The sequence below is a fragment of the Syngnathoides biaculeatus genome, chromosome 21, assembly GCF_019802595.1.
Source record: "Syngnathoides biaculeatus isolate LvHL_M chromosome 21, ASM1980259v1, whole genome shotgun sequence".
Taxonomy (NCBI): domain Eukaryota; kingdom Metazoa; phylum Chordata; class Actinopteri; order Syngnathiformes; family Syngnathidae; genus Syngnathoides; species Syngnathoides biaculeatus.
Window position 1 is genome coordinate 2,768,539 of NC_084660.1, and position 19,610 is coordinate 2,788,148.

Sequence of the window (19,610 nt, forward strand, 5' to 3'; positions counted from 1 at the left end):
CAACGCATCTTCCGACCGCCCCCGCGACACGACGCCCGTCGGCGGCAAAGGGTGTCAAGCGGGGGCTCCTCCGCCAACTCCCGCTCTTTAGGAACCTCTCGTGATCCCAAAGTGGCACTGTTGTGTCACCGCTCCACCATCTTTACCTCTTTGAATTTCATGCTGAAATCTCTCCGTTGACTCTTTTCAACTCTGGGGGGGGGAGTCACGAATCAGAAGCATCTAATTGGTTGAGGGTTGTTGTTTCTCCATCATTGATGCACTCTCTCCGCCCCAGCTGTCGCGTTACGCAACGTAAAAGGAGATGCAGGTTGCCCTGAAGATACACTTTTGCGTGTACAAAGAAGGGGGGGGGGCACTCAGCAGTGCACGTAAACGGTAAAAGGCTGAAGTGTGCTAAGTGAAGGTTGTGTTGGTTGCTTCCACTTTTCCACCTTTTTTGCTTTGCCCATTCAAGAAGTTGTTCCAAACGAGCTTTTCTCTCAGCCTTGCCCAAAACTTCCAAGACGTTGGGAAAGGACATACATTTCTTCGGAGATCAAGTCTCAACATCGAAAGAGTTCCTCAAGAGAAGTCTTGAAACTTGTAAATAGTAATAATAATGGAAATGATGAAGCTCTTTGCAGACAGCTCTTTAAAAAGGATACCACGTGGATATGCGGGAGGGGGTCAGAACCGTATGCTTATTTATTTGGGTTTTCTGGAGGCCTACGTCTCTGGCTCCTACACAGTTGAACGATTTCTCCAATTACCGGTCTGCGTCCCATGGATGATGGAGCCGCAGAGACTGGGAGGTGGCGCAAAGCGACAGCGTGGGAAACGATAGCTCGGCGTCAAATTAGGTGAGTTGCAGGGGTGCTGCTCAGGGAGGGAGGGATGAAAGGTGCCAGGGATCCCCCTGAAGAAGAAGGAAAAAAAAAAAAAAAAAAAACCACCGCAGGCTTGAGAGCAGCTGCACAGATGAAAGATGAGAGTCGTTAAACAGACGTGTGCGTCGAAGGCACGAACAGGCGTACCGGGAGTGGGCGGCGGAGTGTTTACGCTGTACAAAGCAGCGCCATCCCTGTAACCTTTTCATCCGTTCTCAGCCATGAAAGTTAGATTTCCTGTGCTCAAGAACCATTTTCTTTGTTCGTCACGCAGAGACGTGGTGTTCCAGAGCCTCTGCTCTATTCCTGCGGCGGGGAAGAAAGGGATCCATCTAAAGTTACCAAAATCAACAAGGCAACGAGGCAAGCCAGACAAGGAGAGAGGCTGCTGTGACATTGAGGCAGAGAGCCGGATGGCCGCCGGCCAATCGTCTACAGCGTAATCCCCGCCCTGCTTGATGGATTTCCGATGTGGGTGTCCTGCACAAGGACACCCGGCTGCCTGCAGAGCTACATGAGATGTACGGCCGGCTCCTTGGAGAGTGCCAGGACACCCGCCGGGCACAGATATGTCTTCGGATGCGGAAAGGGAATCCAAGCCCACTGTCGGCTACGGTTCCCAACTCTTTCACCGATGCTGTTTTTGTGAGGGGGAGGGGGGCAATACGGTCAAGGGTCAGCGCACGACCTGTGCCTTTGGCTCGAGAAAATGCATTTCCTTGATCCCACAATAAGGGGAAAGGCAAATTTGCGTATCGTCCACCTTGCTCTGTGCCTCCTCAGAGGTACCAGTTAGTCAGTATGCCCTTGCCCTGACCCCCCCCCCCCAACCCCAACCCCCCAGAAGCCAGCCCAGCATGGCTCCCATCGCAGTGGTGAATCCAATCATTCCTCCAGGCGGCCAACGTAAGGGCAATTTGGGAGGGGACAGCCCATGGACCTTGGATGGAAGTTCCACAAACACGTGCATGTCTTTACAGGCTTCGTGATCATTCATGCGTTGCAGTTCTGAAGGAAACCGGATGAGTCCGTTTCTAGGTCCTTGTGACTGCCTGTAACAATTTCAGGGCTTCATAAATCACTCCCAACCGTGCAGCTCCACCTTTCTTCCAACATCAATCCTACCGACCTTCTTACTTTTCTCCTCAACATCTCTTTCCACGTGGGAACACCGTGTGTGCTCACAGACGGCGGGCACGGGCTTCCTGCCAGCTCGTGCCGGCGGCAGGAGAGAGCCCCCTGGGGAGTGGAAGGTGGTAGTGCAGAATGGTGAGGCGGGCTTATTTGGTTCACCGCGACAACCGCAGTTCCGGGAGGATCGTGGCGTTTAGGATACACTCGGTGGATACTGTGCGTAAGAAGAAGGCTTGTCAGGTTTTTCTGGATGGTTGCTTCATCCAGAGGCTCTTGTTTAGGCACAGATTTCCTTTGTGGGGGGACATTTTAGCATTCACTAAAAAAAAAAAAAAAAAAAAAAAAAAAACCACATCGCTGAGAGTCCTGAAGGAAAGATGCTGAGCTGCAATGCGAGACTTGAATTTTGAAAACGCGGAAGAAATGGAAGGACAAAGGGGGGGGGGGGGGAGGGGAATATATATATATATGCTCATCGGCATTCCGAGCGTTTTATTTACAGTGTCAGTGTGAGGCGGTCACCTCGCGCGGTGGAACGGACCGTCGCGACTGCGAGCTTGATCGAAATGGGCCGAGTTGAAGTTTAGGCTTCAGGGGAGAACGTCGTCTGAGGGATGCTAATTGCTGTGTGCCTCTGAGAAGCGCCGGTTTCAGTTCAGGAATGGGAGGGGGGTGTCTGGAAGTTGGGGAGCTAAAACGACAAAAAAAATAATAATCTCTTCCTTGAAACAACCATGAAAGATGTTTTACTGCCGAAAGTGAAGCGTTTAATTTCCAGTTTTATCCACCGATGCAATCCTCATGATCGCTTGGCTGCGTTTACGTGACTGCAAATGTATTTAAGTGTACTCAATGCCGGACAGGTTCACTAACGTGAGCGAGCGCTTCGACAAATGCAATCTGTCTAAATGATTTATAAAACTGTCCTGCGTCTTGGAGTTAAAAGCATAATGACATGCTAACCAGAGTGTTACTAAGCCAGCAAACAAAGCAGCCCCAAAACACCTTCAAGCCTCAAACCTTTGACGCAGGACACATAACTTTTCTGCTAAGCATTTGCCATGCTGCCTTTCTAACCTCTAACCTTTTAACTTGCAGATGTTCTGTGTCTTTTTCTCATCATGATTATTATTTGTAACCTCTCAATTTCTCTCCAAATTTCTTAAAGGGAACTTTGATAATGAGCGCCTGGCTATTGCTAGACAAAGAATCCCATACCGCCTCGGTCGGGTAGTTGACGAGTGGCTACTCGACAAAGGTAATAAAATCACTTTAACTCCACTAATGATCTCCCGCTAACTGCCGCTCTGGAAGAGATGCAGCACCATGTGACCTGGCGCTCCGCCCTAACAAAACCCCCCCACCCACCCCTCTCCCATACTCATAAGCCAAGAAATTTGAAGTGTTCCAAAAATGATGCCATCAGGAATTAAAGTCAAACCAGGTGAGCACATCCTTAAACTTGGACTGCATCTCTTCAGAGTACTAACCTCCCAATAACCTGACATAACCCCTACCTGCCCTTAAGAATAATGAAAAAAATGTTTTCTTGTCGGATGAATGTGACCATGAGTACGGGAAAATGGACACTAGAAAGTCACTAAAGGTTAAAGGGACTCTCCAAATTGATGCCCGTTTAAACCCTTTGAGTACCGAAGGTCCCACCCGCCAACACCGAGGCAGGGACGCAAACGAGATGAAGACCCGCACGTCGATTTCGGCAAAACACAAGCGGGTCTCGGGCTCCTCCTGACACAAATTCCAATCAGAAGCGGCACAGGAGATGAAAGTGGAGCGAAAGAGAAGATCAGTCGAAGACGAGCCTCGCCCACTTCCGGACTGATTTGTGCGTGCCACCAAATGCGCACGCAATATTCCGTTTCATCTTTGGAGGGGAGAGGGTGGGGATGACGAGAGGAATGAATGAATAATCGGCCCCTCGTCCCTGATATTTGGCGTTCACTTATTTGGGAGCCTGAGAACGTGTCCGAGCTCAAAGGGTTATTGAAGACTCGAGCAGAATCTAAATCAACTAACACGCTAACACCTGAGGGCTTCTCCAATGACATGTTGGACCCGTTTGACGTATTTCCCGTGAGAGCCCTCAGTTTTAACCAGATTATAAAGTCTCATTTAAAAAAAAAAAATAAAAAATAAAATAAAACATTGTACAGGCTGCCGCAACAGCTGGAAAATCTAACCAAGTTTTAATGCCGAGTCTAAAAACGAAAGCCTTCAAGTGGGGGATGCGTCTCCACCTCCCCTTAGGGGGTTCAAACAAAGCAGCTCCAAATTCCACAGTGGCTTTTCATTCAATTGCGCAAATGTCCCTTTAACATTTATTGTTTTCACCACTGAGAAAATGGAGCATGTTTTGTGTACCAATGTCTGGATTCTTTTGAATGATGCTAAACCTCTGGTGACGTGGTAAAGAGTTTGGATCATGCGCAAATGGTCCAGGTTTTGCTACCACCTGCCCTCGTCGTCGTCATATTAGGGCCTCAATTTTTCACCCGGGGGGGGGGGGCGGGGGCTACCGGACAGCGATCAGAGTTCCACATCTCCCCAATTCCGACCCTGTCGAGGCTGATCCTGATCTCAGCGAACGTCTCCTTCCCATTTGCTGCCAGGAGACTAAATCCAAAGCGGCAGCCATCGCGGGGAGGTAATGAAGGGAACAAATCAAGTGTCTCCTGGAACCTTTCAGTCCTCTCTCGCTAGCGCTGCGATGAACCAGTCATCCTCACCCGCCCTCTCCGTTTCTTCCTCACATCCTGTCAGGCGACCATAAATGCACTCCCGGTTGATGATGATGATGATGATGCCGTGGCCTCGCTTTGGTGTTGAAAAACAAGTCAGACGACAGACCGAGTGACCGGCTGTACGGCGGGATCTGGCCCACAAACAGTGGTTCGCATAGCCCCCCCCCCCCACGTAAAAGGGAAAAGGAAGACAAAGCAGAGAAAAAAAAAACGGCCGACAGAAGACCGCCGAGGTGGAAGAATGCGTGTGGCAAGGAGATGGACTCCAATATTATTACTGATTGTTGAATGAGGCTCAACGTTGGGCATTGTGCATCCGCGATGCTCCCCCCACGGTGTCGGCACTTGGGATAAGTAGCTGAAATGGGAGCGCTTGGGATTAGATTTTCTCTCTCTCTCCCGCAGACTTTCTTCGATGGGTCGTCACATCCGCAGCACCCGCGGCGCTTCGGAGGGCTTTCAGTCATAACTTCATGCCGTGTTGAGCCGCTTGTCTCCGTTGTCAGACACGATTTAGCCACGGTCCTCCACCGCAAAATCTGCCCCACTTCTCTGGAGTTTGGGAAAAAAAATAATAATTACCAGAGAGAGCGTTGCGCTTTGGGAATAACTCGGGACCGCTTGGTAACGGGTTCCGTCCGTCACAGCACCGCTCGGCCTCCGTCGTACTCTCTACTTCCCGACTTTTGCCTCAAAGGGTGAAGTTTGCATTTGTTTCTGCGGATTCCTTCAGGCTGGCGGTGTGACTCGTAAACGCGAAGCCATTACGGGCATCCCCAACTTTCTGAGCACTCAGAGTAAAAATCGGAAAGTGAGGCAGAACACACCCTCCAGATGGAGTCCTTTTTCTGAGCGAGGGCTCCAGACCGCCGGATCTTTGCGGGCTAAAAGTATCAAGGAGGTCAAGGCGTACTCCCCGGTTGGCCCACTAATTGCCACATCTTCAGTCGCTGAGACCGAGCAGGATAAGATCCAGCTTTGGAATCGTGTGCCGCTCGACCCAATCTTGTGGCCGGTGGGAAGCTGGTGCTGCTTGGACACGACGCAATCCTTCCATTTCTCCAAAGTTAAGCACGTTATGAGCTCGCTACGCTTCGGCTGCCGCATTGGGGACCGACATAAAAAAAGGGCAATGGGGGCTTTTCCTCGACCACGCTCCCCCTCTTGAGTTCGGCAGTACCAGCGGGCATTTCCTTGATACACAGATCCCGAAACGGAACGTCTGCTTCCCTGCCAGAACGGGAGCACGCACTTGCACCCCGCTGACAAATGACGAGCGCAATCACAAACACGACGTCCATCGAAAAGGAATCCTCATTGGATTTTGGATTTTTAGCGGTTGGCTTTGACCCGTGTTGAACAATATTTTCACACTCTCGCGGAGGCCTCGGTGGACAGCCGCCGCACTTCATTCAAACTTTGAGTACAGCTTTGGATGTCTGCTGTGACGAGAGCCTTGGAGGCAGGGGGAGCCCAAACCCCAAAAGGTAGAAGTAAACATTTCATTGCGTAGGGCAAATAGAACTCACAAAAAGGTGCTGGCGACGGCAGCTTGTAACGCACCGGCCAAACCCCAAAATCGGGCCATCGTGCTCCAAGAATGACTTGGTCAGAGCCTCGATCCAAACAAAACATCATCCGAGACAACCGTCGAGTCTTTTCCCCTTTGATGCAGGAATAAGTAGGTCACAGCGCACAGGCTGGGCCTCCATTTCACAACTCAAAATACCGAGAGTGGAACGATATTTCAAAGTTCCACTCACCCTACCCTCGACAATCGCGCCAATACGGACGGCTCGTGACTTGGAGACCGGCTCAAAGTGGAACCGCCCGACGCGCACGATAACATCCTCCGACGCACAACCCCAAGGTGGGCCGTTTCGCAGAGGAAGTGCAAACGCCGCCCTCTGTGAGCGGGTGGGGCCCACTAGTGGCCGGTTGCATGAAACGAATGCGCTCCACCCGGTGATTTTTTTCATCCTACGTGGAGCCCACGTGGAGCGGTCTTGTCCTCGGAAAGCAATGAATTAGTCAGCTAAGATGCCGAGTCTGCATTTGTTTAGAGTGGGGGGGGGCTACTCACTGCCACCAATCCCGGAGCGCCTCTCATTTCACAGTCCGCATCCTCTGTCAAATATCGCATATATTATCTTTCCCTCTCTTCTGAAATGGATAAAAGAACAAAAAAAAAAACGGTCATCGTCAATAATTACCTCCTCAATGTGGTTTTATAATCCTCGTTAATGCCCCCCTCCCCTCCCCACGCACTTGATATTCGTGTTATATTGTCCAGGATCCGAAAGAACTCAGCAGCTCTTCCTGGTATCACATTTGTGGTCGCTCGTTAAGCGGTCAGGCGAGTTTAATGAACAAGCCGTATCAATGTACGCATTGCCTACGACCGGTCTGACAGTTTTTTGGGGCGAGGGGGTCCCGGAGCAGGCGTGCTTTACCATTGCGGACGGAGGTCAATAACACCAAGCCGGAGTTGTTTTGACATTTTTTCTACCGTCCCCGTGTGTACTTTCAAGAGTCAAGCGGACGTAGTTTTGTCCAGCGACAAAGAGTGGCCCAAAAGTGCTACCGGGAAGGCCTGATGTCAATCGGAACCGAAAGCCCTTTCCACCAAGCAGTGCAGTTCTTTTGGTTATGAGCATTCTGTCTCGTTACCGCCAACAATGGTGGTCAAACGTGATCAACATTATTCTGGTAACCTCGGTGGGGGGAGGTCTTTTGCTCATGAATGGACGTACGACTGAGTGTGCTTGTGACTGATTTGCGCTCTTCTCTCGACTTCTTCACGTCCGTCCGTCCGTCTGTCCGTCCGTCCACACACCCCCACCCCCACTGTCTCCTCTCAGGTCGCCAGCTGACCATTTTTAACAGCCAGGCGTTCATCAAAATTGGCGGCGGGGAGAAAGGCCGCCACTTCCAGGGCCAGATCTCGGGCCTGTACTACAACGGCCTGCAGGTGCTCAAATTGGCCTCCGAGGGCGACCCCAACGTGCAGACGCAGGGAAGCCTGCGCTTGGTGGGCGACGCGCCCTCGGTGCTCGCCGCCGACACCACTTCCACCACCCCCCTGGCCGACATGTCCACCACCATCATGGAGACCACCACCACCATGGCCACCACCACCACCCGCAAACAGCGCTCGCCCACCATCAGGGACAGCGTCACACAGGTGGGGTCGAAAAGCTCGCATCCTGTCGTTTCCCTGGCAGTCTGCTAAAACCCTTCAGATGAACGCGGATCAATTGTGAGGAAATGAATGGCCAAGCGATGTGGGGGGGTTTTTTGTTTTTGTTTGGTTTTTTTTTTTGGGGGGGGGGGTGAAAATAAAGCAAAATTTGGAGAGGGAAATGAAAAGCTGCTGAAAACCAAAAATCCGATGAAAATCAGGCAAGAGGGAAAAACCCAACTCCTACAGTAATTCGTTCAGTTCAGAATTTTTGGGGGTCACTTTTTGACTTGCTCATCAATGAGCCACATTTGATCCGTGCTGATTGGCTGAATGGCCATAACACTTCCTCGTGCGTTTGTATCGCGACTGCAAAGACTGTTTTGTAATCGAGTTTTCGAGCTCCGCAATCTACTTTCAGGGTGTGTGGAAAAGAACGCGGACCAAGAGTGGGACGGATCGTACTTCCGAAAGCCTCCATCAAACAGAAATTAACGGGCCGCCGATTGTCTTCTTGCAGAATGCGGATGAAATTTTGGTAGCGTCAGCAGAGTGTCCGAGCGATGACGAAGATTTGGAGGAGTGTGAGCCCGGAAATGGTGAGTCAACTCGGTGGGGGGGTTCTGACGCCCGGAACGAGTAAAGCGTGTGCGTCCGGGAGATTCTTGTACACGGTTGAGCTATGCAGCTGGGATGGGCCGGATGTGGACCCGGTCCAGCGACTGAGGAGTCGTCGGGGGCGCGCGGCGGCTCAGGCCATGTTCTGACGCCACTGCGTGAGGCGGAAGTCAAAGGCCGTGTCCGATTGAACTCGTTCACGCCAGTGTGACGTGCCTTTCCGCACCGTCCGTGAAGTCATGCGTGCGGATCTTCCGAGATGCGGGCCAGAGGAAAATAGAATCTGGGAAGCTTAAACGCGAGCGCTCTCCTGCAGTTGCTCCGTAGGTGGCTGAGACTGGATTCTCCCCTCCTCCCCTTTTCCCTCTCTTAGGGAGGTGGTTGCTGCGCCTGGGCTTAATCTCCCGTGGAGAAGCTCAACTAACTCTCTGACATGCCCACACAGGTGCATGAACACAGCGGCTGGCAGACAGGCTGGAGCATGACGCAGATAGACACCCACCCGTCTCTCGCTTTCTTGGGGGGGGGGGGGGTTAGAAAAACCAAAAGGTGCCCTCCAGAGACCAAAACCGAGTCAGAGCAGCTCCACTGAGAACTGCACAGAAGAAAGTGGTTTGCTGACTGCCGACGCTTCCAGGTAGCGTCGTGTCTCTAGTTGAGCTCAACGTTTTAGCAGCGCGTCGGTGGCTGAAAAAGCTGAGATAAAACTTCGATCCGAGGAAGAGAAAAAAAAAAACAAGCTGAGTGGATGCTCACGAGTTGAAGCTGCTCATGCAGAGGACAAGGAGGAGGCACGGAGGAAGCGGCAACCTCTAAACCTCATTAAGGTCGGGGGGGGGGGTTAGGGGGGCTCGGGATGGAAGTCAGGATACAAGGCAAGAGCGAGAGCGGCAAATTCTTGCTTCCCGGCCAGGCTAATTAAACAAATCGACTGTGCCGGCCAGCTGTAATCACATCACCCGATTAAACCGCGACAGAGGGTTCCTCCAGTCATGTCGATGAGTGAGGGGGGGGGACACGAGCAGTCGAAGTTTAAAGGACCCGCTCCACGCATACAAAAAGGAAATTCCTCCCACGCGGTCAGAGGCCGAAATCTCGTCGGAATGAGCGTTCTCATCTCGATGGAGCTCCTCAACAAAGGGGGCGTCTCACCCCTGATTTGCCTTTTCTATCCGCGGCCCAATTGCCCACCGGCACGCGCTCCCGACGCGACGGGCGGACTAACCGCGTTTGTCGGGAGGACGACGCGGCCGCGTCGGCACCCGTCTGCCCGCGAGTAAACCGAGGCGCAGGCGACTCATCGCAGACCAGCGAGCGGCGAGCGTGTTGGAGACGAAGACGTTTCATCTCGCCGGTCGCCCAATCGATCGGCCTGAATATCCCACAGTCGGCTCGCTCGCCTGCGTTCACGCAATACGATTCTCCGTGCGCGACACGGGGAGCGGCTAAGCGTCTGGCATCGGGTCTCCTGGCCCGTCCGAGCTGCATAGCAAGTCGGTTCGGGTCTCGGGGAAGGAGACGCGGGCCGAGGGCTCTCAGCGTGTCTGAGGGCTGACTTGCCAAAAACGGCCTCGGTTTTGGGTTTTGCTCCTTTCGACACTTGATTTCTTTATTCCAAAGTAAAGCAGCAGGGTCATCAAAGCTGCAACAAACGAAGATATCGCCGCGCTCTGGAATCGGGTGACTTTGACAAGTCGCTTGAGGCGACGAAAAAAATGAAAATCAAATCAAATCAATCCAGCAAACTTCTACTTTGTGCAACTCATCTTTTGTTCCTCCGAGGTGATCCGTTGTCCTCTCAGGCGTCAAGGTGAGACACAGCCCGCAAGCACGCAAGAGCGAGGGGGGGTGGCGGGAGCACAAAGGGGGTGAAATGAACGTCCTTGCCACCGAAACTTGCTTGACTTCACTCGGGAAAAGTATGAGAGAAGTTTGTTTCTCTCACAGCTCTCCTCTCTCGGGGACATTTTGTGCTGAAAGTTCCGGGGGCTTTGAATAATGACTCAACCTTGATAAAGCATTCATGATTTGAAAATTGTTTGTTTGTGGGAAGGGGCGGGGGCGGGGGTTGGGCTGAGCTGACCCGAGGCGGAAGTCGCGTTCCTTCTCCCCTCCGAGTGAGCCCCGCCCGATTCACCCCAAGTAAAAACAAAAGCCGTGAACTCGGGATTTGATGCTTTTCTTCTTCTGATCGTGTGTTGCTATGACATGAACAACCCCCCCCCCACCCCCACCCCCCCTTCCCGTGAACCCCACCCCCACCCCCACCCCACGTTACTGCAAAAACTTCACCACTTCTGTCGGGACCGTATTTGACGGCAGGCGAGGGCTCGTCCAGTGGAGAAGTCAATTCGAATGATGCAAGAGTGGCTTGACAATAATTTGGATCGTTGAGAATCACGTTTAGTGGTGAATGCTAATTCATAACGTCATGTTTGAAATGAACTTTGGGGAGGGAGGGAGGGGCTGTATTAGGACTATTTGGATGTCTCCTACTGTATACCGTAGCTCTAAATCCAACTCAAAGGTGAGCCACGGATGCCCGTAATGTGGAACTGACCCCCCCGAGTGACAATTCGGCAGAGGGAGACGAGCAATTATTCTCTCAAAGGTAAAAGACGCGAGTGGAGGGAAAAGATGGGAGGGAGGGCGGGGGGGGTGATGTTGATCACTATCCAAGAACAATCTTACACAGCTTTGTTTTTGTAATTTTTTTTTTTTTCCATGCAAAAATCATGCGGCCAATTTGTTGATGTAAGTGACCTGAACCTCGTGGTTTGCTATCTTTTTCAACCAATCACAGCAGACACATCATAGTGCTAGCTCAGCCTTATTTCTACATTTGATGTTGTTTAGTCTCATTTCTAGTTTGCATTGTATTTGTAGAACTGACCCAGCATGTACCGCTACACAGGTTTAGGCACATCTTGTTGTTTAACCACAGTTGGTAGTTAGGAGATGACGAACTGAAGAGATAGTCTAGACTAAATGAGTAGCACTAACATCATGTGAAGTTGTAGTCTTGTACTACTAATGCTGCCGTTTTGACGTCGCCTTCAGGTCGTGTCTTGACTTCTGAGCCGTTGTCTCTCTCTCTCGTCCTAGGAGGTGAACTAGTCGTGCCCGTTATAACGGTGGACTCGATAGACCCCCCCTCCATCGCCACCCGCTACCCGGTAATCCCTCCGCCCCCGACTACCTATCGCCCGTCCCTCACCTTACTCGAAACCACCAGAGAGTCGCTCCCCTTGCCCAACGTGCGGCCCCCTTGCCCCGCCGACCAGGAGGACTGCGAGCCGTACGCGGAGGTATCCGCGTACGGCTCGGGCGAGATGACCGAGTCGGACGACGAGGACTATTACAAAAACTCCCCCCTGGTTACCGACCGCAGCGTCCTCCCCCCAGCCCAGGCCCCGGCCCAAACCCCCCGAGACGGCCATTTCTCACGCCACCCGCCCGCGTCCTCCGCCCCCACGGCCGACCCGGATCGGCTCAGCCCCCGCGTCGAGGGAGCGGGCGGCGGCAATAGCAACAACATCCCGGCCGGCAAAATGAACACTCGGGATCGGGTGCTGTTGCCGCCGGCCCGCCCCTCGCCGGACCCCGGCCACCGCAGAGCGTCGGGAATAACCTACCCTTCCAATTTCCCCCGCGTTCCCACTCCAGACCCCTCGTCCCCCGAGAGAGGTCTTCCGGGCACGGTGGAGGTGCAGCAGTCGAGCAGCACCACGGGGATGGTGGTGGGCATCGTGGCGGCCGCCGCCCTCTGCATCCTCATCCTGCTCTACGCCATGTACAAGTATCGCAACAGAGACGAGGGCTCCTACCAGGTGGACCAGAGCCGCAACTACATAAGCAACTCGGCCACGCAGAGCAACGGCACCCTGGTGAAGGAGAAGGCGCCGAGCGCTGCCAAGACGGCCCCCAAGAACAAGAAGAACAAAGACAAGGAGTACTACGTTTGAAGGGTAGAGGCAGGTAGCGCCCGAGAGAGAGAGAGAGAGAGAGGTGAGAAATGGGAGCTCGGTGGACCTTTGGACGAGCCCACCTCGCCCTCTTGAGGCGAGAAGGCAAACTTAACCATTTTGGAAGTCCCTTTTCGAAACTTCCTGTGCCAACAACCGATTGGGTCAAGGTGTTAGTCCAGTACTGTCCAGAATCAGCATCAGTATCCACAATTGCGTCTTGGCCATCTCTCTCCTCTCTCTCTCTCTCTCGCCGGGCTCACCCACTCTGCCTCTCGCACAGCAGCGGACGCGACCGCGTGTTTCGAGCATGTAGTATTCATCCACGACAAACTTTTTCTTACTGTGGAGTTCAGAGGAAACAAAAAACAAACAAACAGAACAAGAAAACCAACGTAGCAATTTCCGTGCCATACCGCCACCGGTGGCCAAACTGCCCTTGGACCTCTGGGTCGCCTTTTTGCCACTTGGAAATGCGCTCTGAGAAACTCTCTCACCAGCGAGCGATCGCATCAAAGCAGGGAACAAGAAAAAAAAAAAAAAAAGATGCGTTTCGGTCAACCGGGCGATGACAAAATTTACGGACGGGCGTCGCAGAGAACTGAGAGCTGGCCGAGACAGTCACGCTAGGACTCTGCGCTATTTCGCCGCGGAGGATGCCGGTCGGGAACGCCGCGGCCTCGCTCGAGGCTCCGAGAAAAGACTACATGGGAATTCCGCCGGAGCCGGCCAGTCTCTGGAGCCCGGAGAGCACCTTTGGCAGTTCTTTGCGGGCTCCTGCGAAGACGGCCGTTCTCAAGTACTCGAGTGTTCGAATCTTCTCTCCTCTGTTAAAAGAAAACTGTCCCATGTTAAGAAAAAAAAAAAAAAATGCCAAAAAAGTTTGTGAAACGTCTCAATATTTGCCATCAAAGAGAAACGTGTTCCCTCCTGATGATCATTCCCGTTTCCGCAAAGGAAAAAAAAAAACCAAGTCCACAATCCTGGGCAAGAAGGAAGGAAACGTTTTTTTGTCGTCACTGGTTGGCCTTTGGTCAATTTGGGCTCTGTACTTGTTCATCATGCTTCCTCAATCGATTCTTTTCCTTTTCTCACTGTACGGAAGATTGTATGTCCCTTCATCCCTTTTTCTCACAATTGCTTATCCGGGTCTTGGTGTCTGGACCCTGACAGACCGGCACCGTCGTTCCATTCCCACATTTTTTTTTTTTTTTAAACTCCGCCTCATCGCGTAACACCCCAAATCCCCATGTTGTTTCTAAATGTTATCGTAAAGTGTGCCAGTGAGATGACTCTAAATATGTGTACATCGACAGAGGGAATACACTTGCTTATATACTTCTTACGTCGTGTGGTGCGTTCTGTCCCTTCGCCCGATTCAGCACAACAGACCGACATTCCCCCGTCGACGTCGCCGCGTCACGTCGGTTTGAAGCGTCGCCCACGCGAACGAAAAACAAAAACGTTTGCGTCCCGTCCTCAGAGCGCCGCGGATCCGGGAGAGGAAGGCGGGGACTCGAGGCGGAAAGCCGTCGGCGGCGCGGGTGCCGAGCAAAACCGTCTCCGAGGGTTTCCCGCGTAAAAACCACGCCAGAGCGCGAGCGTTTACGTCTCGATCGTGCCTCCCCGACGGGTTGGGGGTGAGTTACCACGGCGACCGCCATCCTAACCCTCGCGAGATACGAACGCAGAGACAGACGCAGCGTTGTCCACCCTCCAAAAACGAAGCGCCGCCTCGAGCTCGCCACAAAGACAATCCGGCGCCTCTCCTCCGCAGAACCGGTCGCCGGGCACGCTTGCACACATATGGACCATCTTTTCAACTAAGTCAACGTGATTTGAGGAGGCCGGAGGAAACCAGCGTAAAGCAAAAATGATTTGTACGGCGCATTTCATACACGAGGTAACACAACGTGCTTTACATATTTTCAGCCTGGACTTGAAAACGTTCCCACTTGGGGCTGACATGAGCGCTGTTGGCAACTTCTTCCTTTTGCGTGCGGCGTCGGACTCCGCGCCCCACTAGCCCGAGTGGGTTCGGATCCCGTTAGCGTTCCTTTCAAGTATTCAGAACCGAAACGGTTTAGCGATTTAGAGCCCAGTAACAATCGATTCTAAAGCTGAATGGAATGGCTTCCTGGGCTTTAGAATTGGAGTTCTATGCTCTGACCTCTCTGTTCGGGTCGGAACCCGAGCTGCGCTTTTTGGGAAGTCCATTCAGAAGACCGTTACAACAGCAAAGTCGACGGATGAGCTTTTCCTGGTCTGTTTGACCAGCGCAGGCCTGCACTCGGGTTGTGTTTTGTAGCTGGTCGAAGGCCGTTTTTGCGATTGCTTTGAAATGACAGTCGGGAAAAGTCAGGTCGGAACCCATCAGAACGCCAATGGTTCGTAAAGATAGCGAGCCCAGGTGTTGATGAAAAGCAATCGTCTTTTCTTAATTGTCAAAAGTACCCAAAGAAGCAAAGACCTTTCCGTTCAGAACAACACATATGACCATGTTTTGGGCAAGCCACTCAATCACACAGTTGCAATAATATGACATATTCTGGAAGACATGACATTTGAAACAACACCATCGCTTCAGCAGGGTTCAAAAAACACTTTTTACAGTGAGACAAAACACTGACGTACGCGTGTGAAAAAAGGCTTCAAAAACCTCATAATCTCCCGTAAGGCATTTGAAAAAAAACAAAAAAAAAATGATGTTGCTCTATTGGAAGGCACTAAGACATTTCTATTCATGATGCCAGGATCTAGAACTTTGTGCCGCTCCCCCCCCCCCCCCCACTGAAACATATAGCAATACATGTCTAACGGTGCTCAAAAATATTGGCACCCCATTAAGAAAAAAAAAAAAGATATGTTTCTGACATACCGTCACGTGGAGCCAGCCGGTCCAGCTGTCGCTCGGATCTGCTCGTCGTCACGGTCCGCTTCCGACCTTCCCGATCGCTTTGACCATGCCAAGTGCAAGTCAGGAGCTCCTGTACATCGAAATCCTCCGTTTATTTTCCAACACACCGCATATGCCGCGTTTTGACAACTGCAATGTGACTCCGCGGTCTCCAGTTTCGGGTACGTCCAGGGGAGGACTCCACGAGCGTTGTGAAAAACCCCCAAAAAAATCTGGCCTGTGGTCTGTCAAAAAGAAAAAAAATGAACACACATTGAGGCTTTATGAATTCAAATAAGATCATGCAAAAAAAAAAAAAAAAAAAGGGGTTTGAAAGTTTTAAAAGACTAGAATGGAACATATTAAGGCTTTTAGAAAGCAGAAGAAAATTTAAAAAGCTTTACTATACATAATGTACACGAACGAATGTTGTTCTTCTAGAGTCTAGAAGACTAAGACTATAAAATCTAGACTTTGTAAAGCATTCCAAGCATCACTACCGACAGCGCCAACCCGCGGATTGTGAGCGAGATGACCACGGACTGTTGGCGCCGCCGTGCGGTCGAAGGACGTCATTAACGGCTGCCGTGGATTTAAAAAAAAAAAAAAAAAATCGACGAAAAGTCATTTCTCATAATAATAATAATAATAATAATACAAGCACCGTTTGATTACCATTCCACCATTCTTTTTTTTTTTAGAGAATAAAAGTAGTGGAAAAGAAGCATGTCGGAAAAGTACAGATGTGGCGAGCAGGAGGCAAATATTTTACTCACAGAGCAGTGCTGTTACTTTAGATAGAAAGAAAATGTGACTCGAGTCAAGGTTTAAAAAAAAAAAAAAAAAAGCAGTCATTCAATTGATTTCCTTCTTTGTTAGAAAATAAGAGTGAAGACTTCTTGGAGTCGACAGCAACTGCTCGCATGGTTGGGGCGCCACCATTTGCTCGATTCTCTTCACTAACTTCATCAAGGAGCTCCTTGCGTCATACGCAACAGAATAAAAACAAAATAACAAGAAACAAACAAATACCAGCAACTTACCGTCGGATGCTTTTCCCACGCGACAAAACCAAAACCAAAAAAACCAAAAAAGCGCAGCTGTTCGACTTCCCAATTAGGAGTCGTTTGGGGATTGGCTGGCGCCCGCGGTCACGTGACGTCGGATCGGTGAATCGGACGATGCCGTTCGATTGGCAATGCGGAAGTCCGAGACCTGATCTAATATAATCATAATAATAATAATAATAATCAATAAAATTAAAAAAAAAAAAAAAGACGGACGTATGGAAGTAGACGATATAGGATTTGAATTTGAAATGTTAAATTCGATAGTTCCCTGTCTGAAATTCAGTAACTCGCTGTCTGAAAATCAACTTCCTTGTTAAAATGCAACTTCTTTGTTGAAAAGACGGGATTATATGGATGTAAGATTTCATCGAATTTCATACGGGTGGCTCCTTGGCCACCAAAAGTGAAGTCCACCAATCCGCCATCTTGGTACTCCCAAAACAGCCGAGCCGACCTGTGCAGTGAATCGCCAGTTTGGTGGCTGTGAGTGAGAAAACATTCCACAAGTAAGTCAGAGAGATTTACTTGGCCTCTGTCGGAGTTTGTTTGCAAATTTTAATTTTCTGATGACTCGAACAACGGTTGTTGTTGCTCACCGTTCACGCTTCTCCAAACATCCTCAGTGGATAGGCAGGAAAACCCATTTTGAAGGAATTCTCTGCTTTTCAAATTTGATTTGACAGCGCCTTTACTATGTATTTTCCCCATCGCGAGTCCTAATTTCCAAAAATTGATCGAACCGATCGACTTGAAATGTCATGTTTTTATGACCAAAAAAAAAAAAAAAAATTGCTTATGACGATGACGTTCCCAGAACTGCAAAAAATGTCGAGCTCACACGACCGCTTTTAATTCTACATGCCAAACCTTGGCCGTAATCCAACCAGCGAACCGCGTCCTCCGCACGCTTTGGCCGCACCAAGATGGCCGCCGAGCGGTTTCAACCAATCGGCATGCCGCTCGATGCGTCTTGATTTTTAGGTCGACGAGTCCGAGATGGAGTCCAAAATTAGACACGCAACGCGCAGCAGCGAATAGAAAAGTCGCGGCCGGCGTGTCCATCGTTGTCATGGAGTAAAAGTATCCATCCTTCTTCAAAGTACAGTACAGAAAAGTACTTCTTCTTCGGATTTTCCTTTCGGCTTGTCCCGTTAGGGCTCACCTTTTCCCACCTCGTGCATCCTCTGACAAATGTCACGAACGGAGTCGAGCGAATGTAGCGGGTTGGCTCCCCGCCTCCGTAAAAGGATTATTGATTGAAGTTGACTATTTCCCGTATCGCCGTGTCGGGCCTTCGGGTTTGTTCCCGGCCAAAGGTCGCGTTTGGCTTTATTTGGCAGCGCGCTGGGCCCGCTAATTAGCCGCTAAGCCGCCCTGACGGAAGGAGGTCAACGGGAGAAGACAAACGCGAGGAATCAGTAGACGCGGGACTGACTCCTTTTCTCACCCTGGGGGGGGACGCGTCGAGCTAAGAAGGTCGGCGCGGTCGGGGGTCCGACGAAAGTTGGTGTATCCCTTCGATCAGCATGTCCGAGGCAGAAGAGGGAATCCCGGCGCCGACTCGTGCAGATTCCACTTCGACCGACGGGTACGTTTCATTTGGTTTTGAAGCAAAGCGGGAGACGCGAGCGCTCACCCCGCGTCGTCTGAATTTGGCTCCAGCCAAAGCGGGACCGCCTCGTCTCGGGCGTCTCCGTCGGGCTCGGTGTCGGAGACGCCGAGCAAGTCCGCCAGGAAGTCCAAGAAAAGCAACGACAGCATGAACAAAGTCTACAACTCGGTGCTCAACAGTGTTTTCGGGGCTGTGAGTAGACAATTTTGGTCTTTTCAACGCTCCCACTGCCGAGTGTTGCAACGGAGCGTCGGCGGGACGTATGTTGAAAGTTATTTTTCAAGTCTTTACTTGGTGGCAATCTGCTGGGGGGGGGGGGGTGTTAGAATTTGCTCCTTTCACAGTTGTTTCCGTCCGCTAATCCACCCGACCATTATCTGACTCGCTTATCCTCACGAGGGTCCCCGGAGTCGAAGGCACCGACCGCTGGAGAAAAAAAAATAACTATAACGTGGCGTGCGTGTGTATTTTCAGGAACGGGAATTGGCACAAGGTGAATTAGACGGTAAGTCCCACAAATCAGACGCGTATTCCAGGGTTTCCCCCGCATCACATCCCGATTAAAGTTTTACCAACGTTAATCCACTCACGGATGTTCCGTCAAGGTTGTTTTTGGCGGTGGGTTTTTTCCTTTCTCACAGAGCTGCAGGAAGCCTTCAAGGAGTTTGACTACGACCAAGACGGGTACCTGAACTACAAAGACGTGGCCGAGTGCATGAGGACCATGGGGTACATGCCCACCGAGATGGAGCTGCTGGAGATCGTGCAGCAGATCAAAATGAGGAGTAGGTCCACAAAAGGCCGCAACCGCCGACGTTTGACGCGCGACGTCCGACGCCGCTTTCCTTTCTCCGCAGTGGGCGGCCTCATGGACTTCGAAGACTTCACCGAACTGATGGGACCGCGAATGATGGGCGAGACGGCGGACATGCTGGGACTCAAAGAGCTCCGCTCGGCCTTCTTACAGGTGGGCGCCAACGGGAAGCTGGGCGTGGAAGCGTCGGACTGAAAACGGGCCCCCTTTGTCGCCGCCGTGCGAAAAGTTTGACCTGGACGGGGACGGGAAGATCACCCAGGACGAGATGAAGGAGGCGGCCAAGAGCCTGCTGGGGGAGAAGCTGAAGAAAGGCGAGCTGGAGGAGATCCTCAAGGAGTTGGACATCAACGCAGATGGAAACATTGACTTTGAAGGTGAGCCTGGGAAAAGTTTGGCTTTTTTTTTTTTTTTTTTGGTTCCGGGGAGGAGGAGGAGGAGGAGGAGTCACCACGAACTGTCGTTTTCTGCTCCTCAGAATTTGTCATGATGCTCTCCGTCCGCTAGCGGAATCCAGGCCCCGTGACGACGACGATACCAAAAATCGATGAACTTTCGATCGCGCGACATACAACTTGTGCGATTAATCGGACACAACTGAAATAAAGTTGAATAGGTTTGATTATTTTAATAAAGAAATCCAGACAGATTGCTTCCCTAAATGTTGACTTTCTGCAGAAATGAATACA

The 19,610-nt window shown here is 51.2% G+C and overlaps 3 protein-coding genes across 8 annotated transcripts in view; 2 read left to right on the plus strand and 1 right to left on the minus strand.

Moving 5' to 3' along the window:
* LOC133494855 (neurexin-2-like) overlaps window positions 1-13,974 on the plus strand; it is a 140,766-nt gene extending 126,792 nt beyond the window's left edge. For 3 of the 5 annotated variants that reach the window (XM_061809063.1, XM_061809062.1, XM_061809065.1), the window contains 4 exons: window positions 3,172-3,261; window positions 7,627-7,949; window positions 8,467-8,545; window positions 11,670-13,974. In XM_061809063.1, the coding sequence (XP_061665047.1) occupies window positions 3,172-3,261; window positions 7,627-7,949; window positions 8,467-8,545; window positions 11,670-12,529 (1,352 nt within the window). In that variant the 3' untranslated portion in view covers window positions 12,530-13,974. Of the gene's footprint in view, window positions 1-3,171; window positions 3,262-7,626; window positions 7,950-8,466; window positions 8,586-10,054; window positions 10,058-11,669 lie in introns of all 5 variants that reach the window. The other 2 variants (XM_061809064.1, XM_061809066.1) reach the window with 2 other exon arrangements.
* The window catches only part of alpk1 (alpha-kinase 1), a 209,421-nt gene extending 193,006 nt beyond the window's left edge, over window positions 1-16,415 (minus strand). Inside the window, exons 1-2 of the mRNA XM_061809077.1 lie at window positions 16,202-16,415; window positions 15,408-15,670 (exon numbers count right to left, since the gene is read on the minus strand). The gene's annotated coding sequence lies outside the window, so the exon portion shown is untranslated. The remainder of the gene's footprint in view (window positions 1-15,407; window positions 15,671-16,201) is intronic.
* Window positions 16,416-17,020: 605 nt separating this feature from the next.
* LOC133494867 (calcium-binding protein 2-like) lies at window positions 17,021-19,568 on the plus strand. 2 transcript variants are annotated; one of them, XM_061809099.1, is made up of 7 exons: window positions 17,021-18,083; window positions 18,158-18,299; window positions 18,582-18,612; window positions 18,713-18,892; window positions 18,965-19,074; window positions 19,151-19,298; window positions 19,400-19,568. In XM_061809099.1, exons 1-7 carry the CDS (start codon window positions 18,022-18,024, stop codon window positions 19,426-19,428), a joined length of 702 nt encoding a protein of 233 aa, XP_061665083.1. In that variant the 5' UTR covers window positions 17,021-18,021; the 3' UTR covers window positions 19,429-19,568. The 2 variants fall into 2 exon arrangements, with proteins under 2 accessions (XP_061665083.1, XP_061665084.1); XM_061809100.1 differs by having other exon boundaries at window positions 18,749-18,892.
* The last annotated feature ends 42 nt before the right edge of the window (window positions 19,569-19,610 follow it).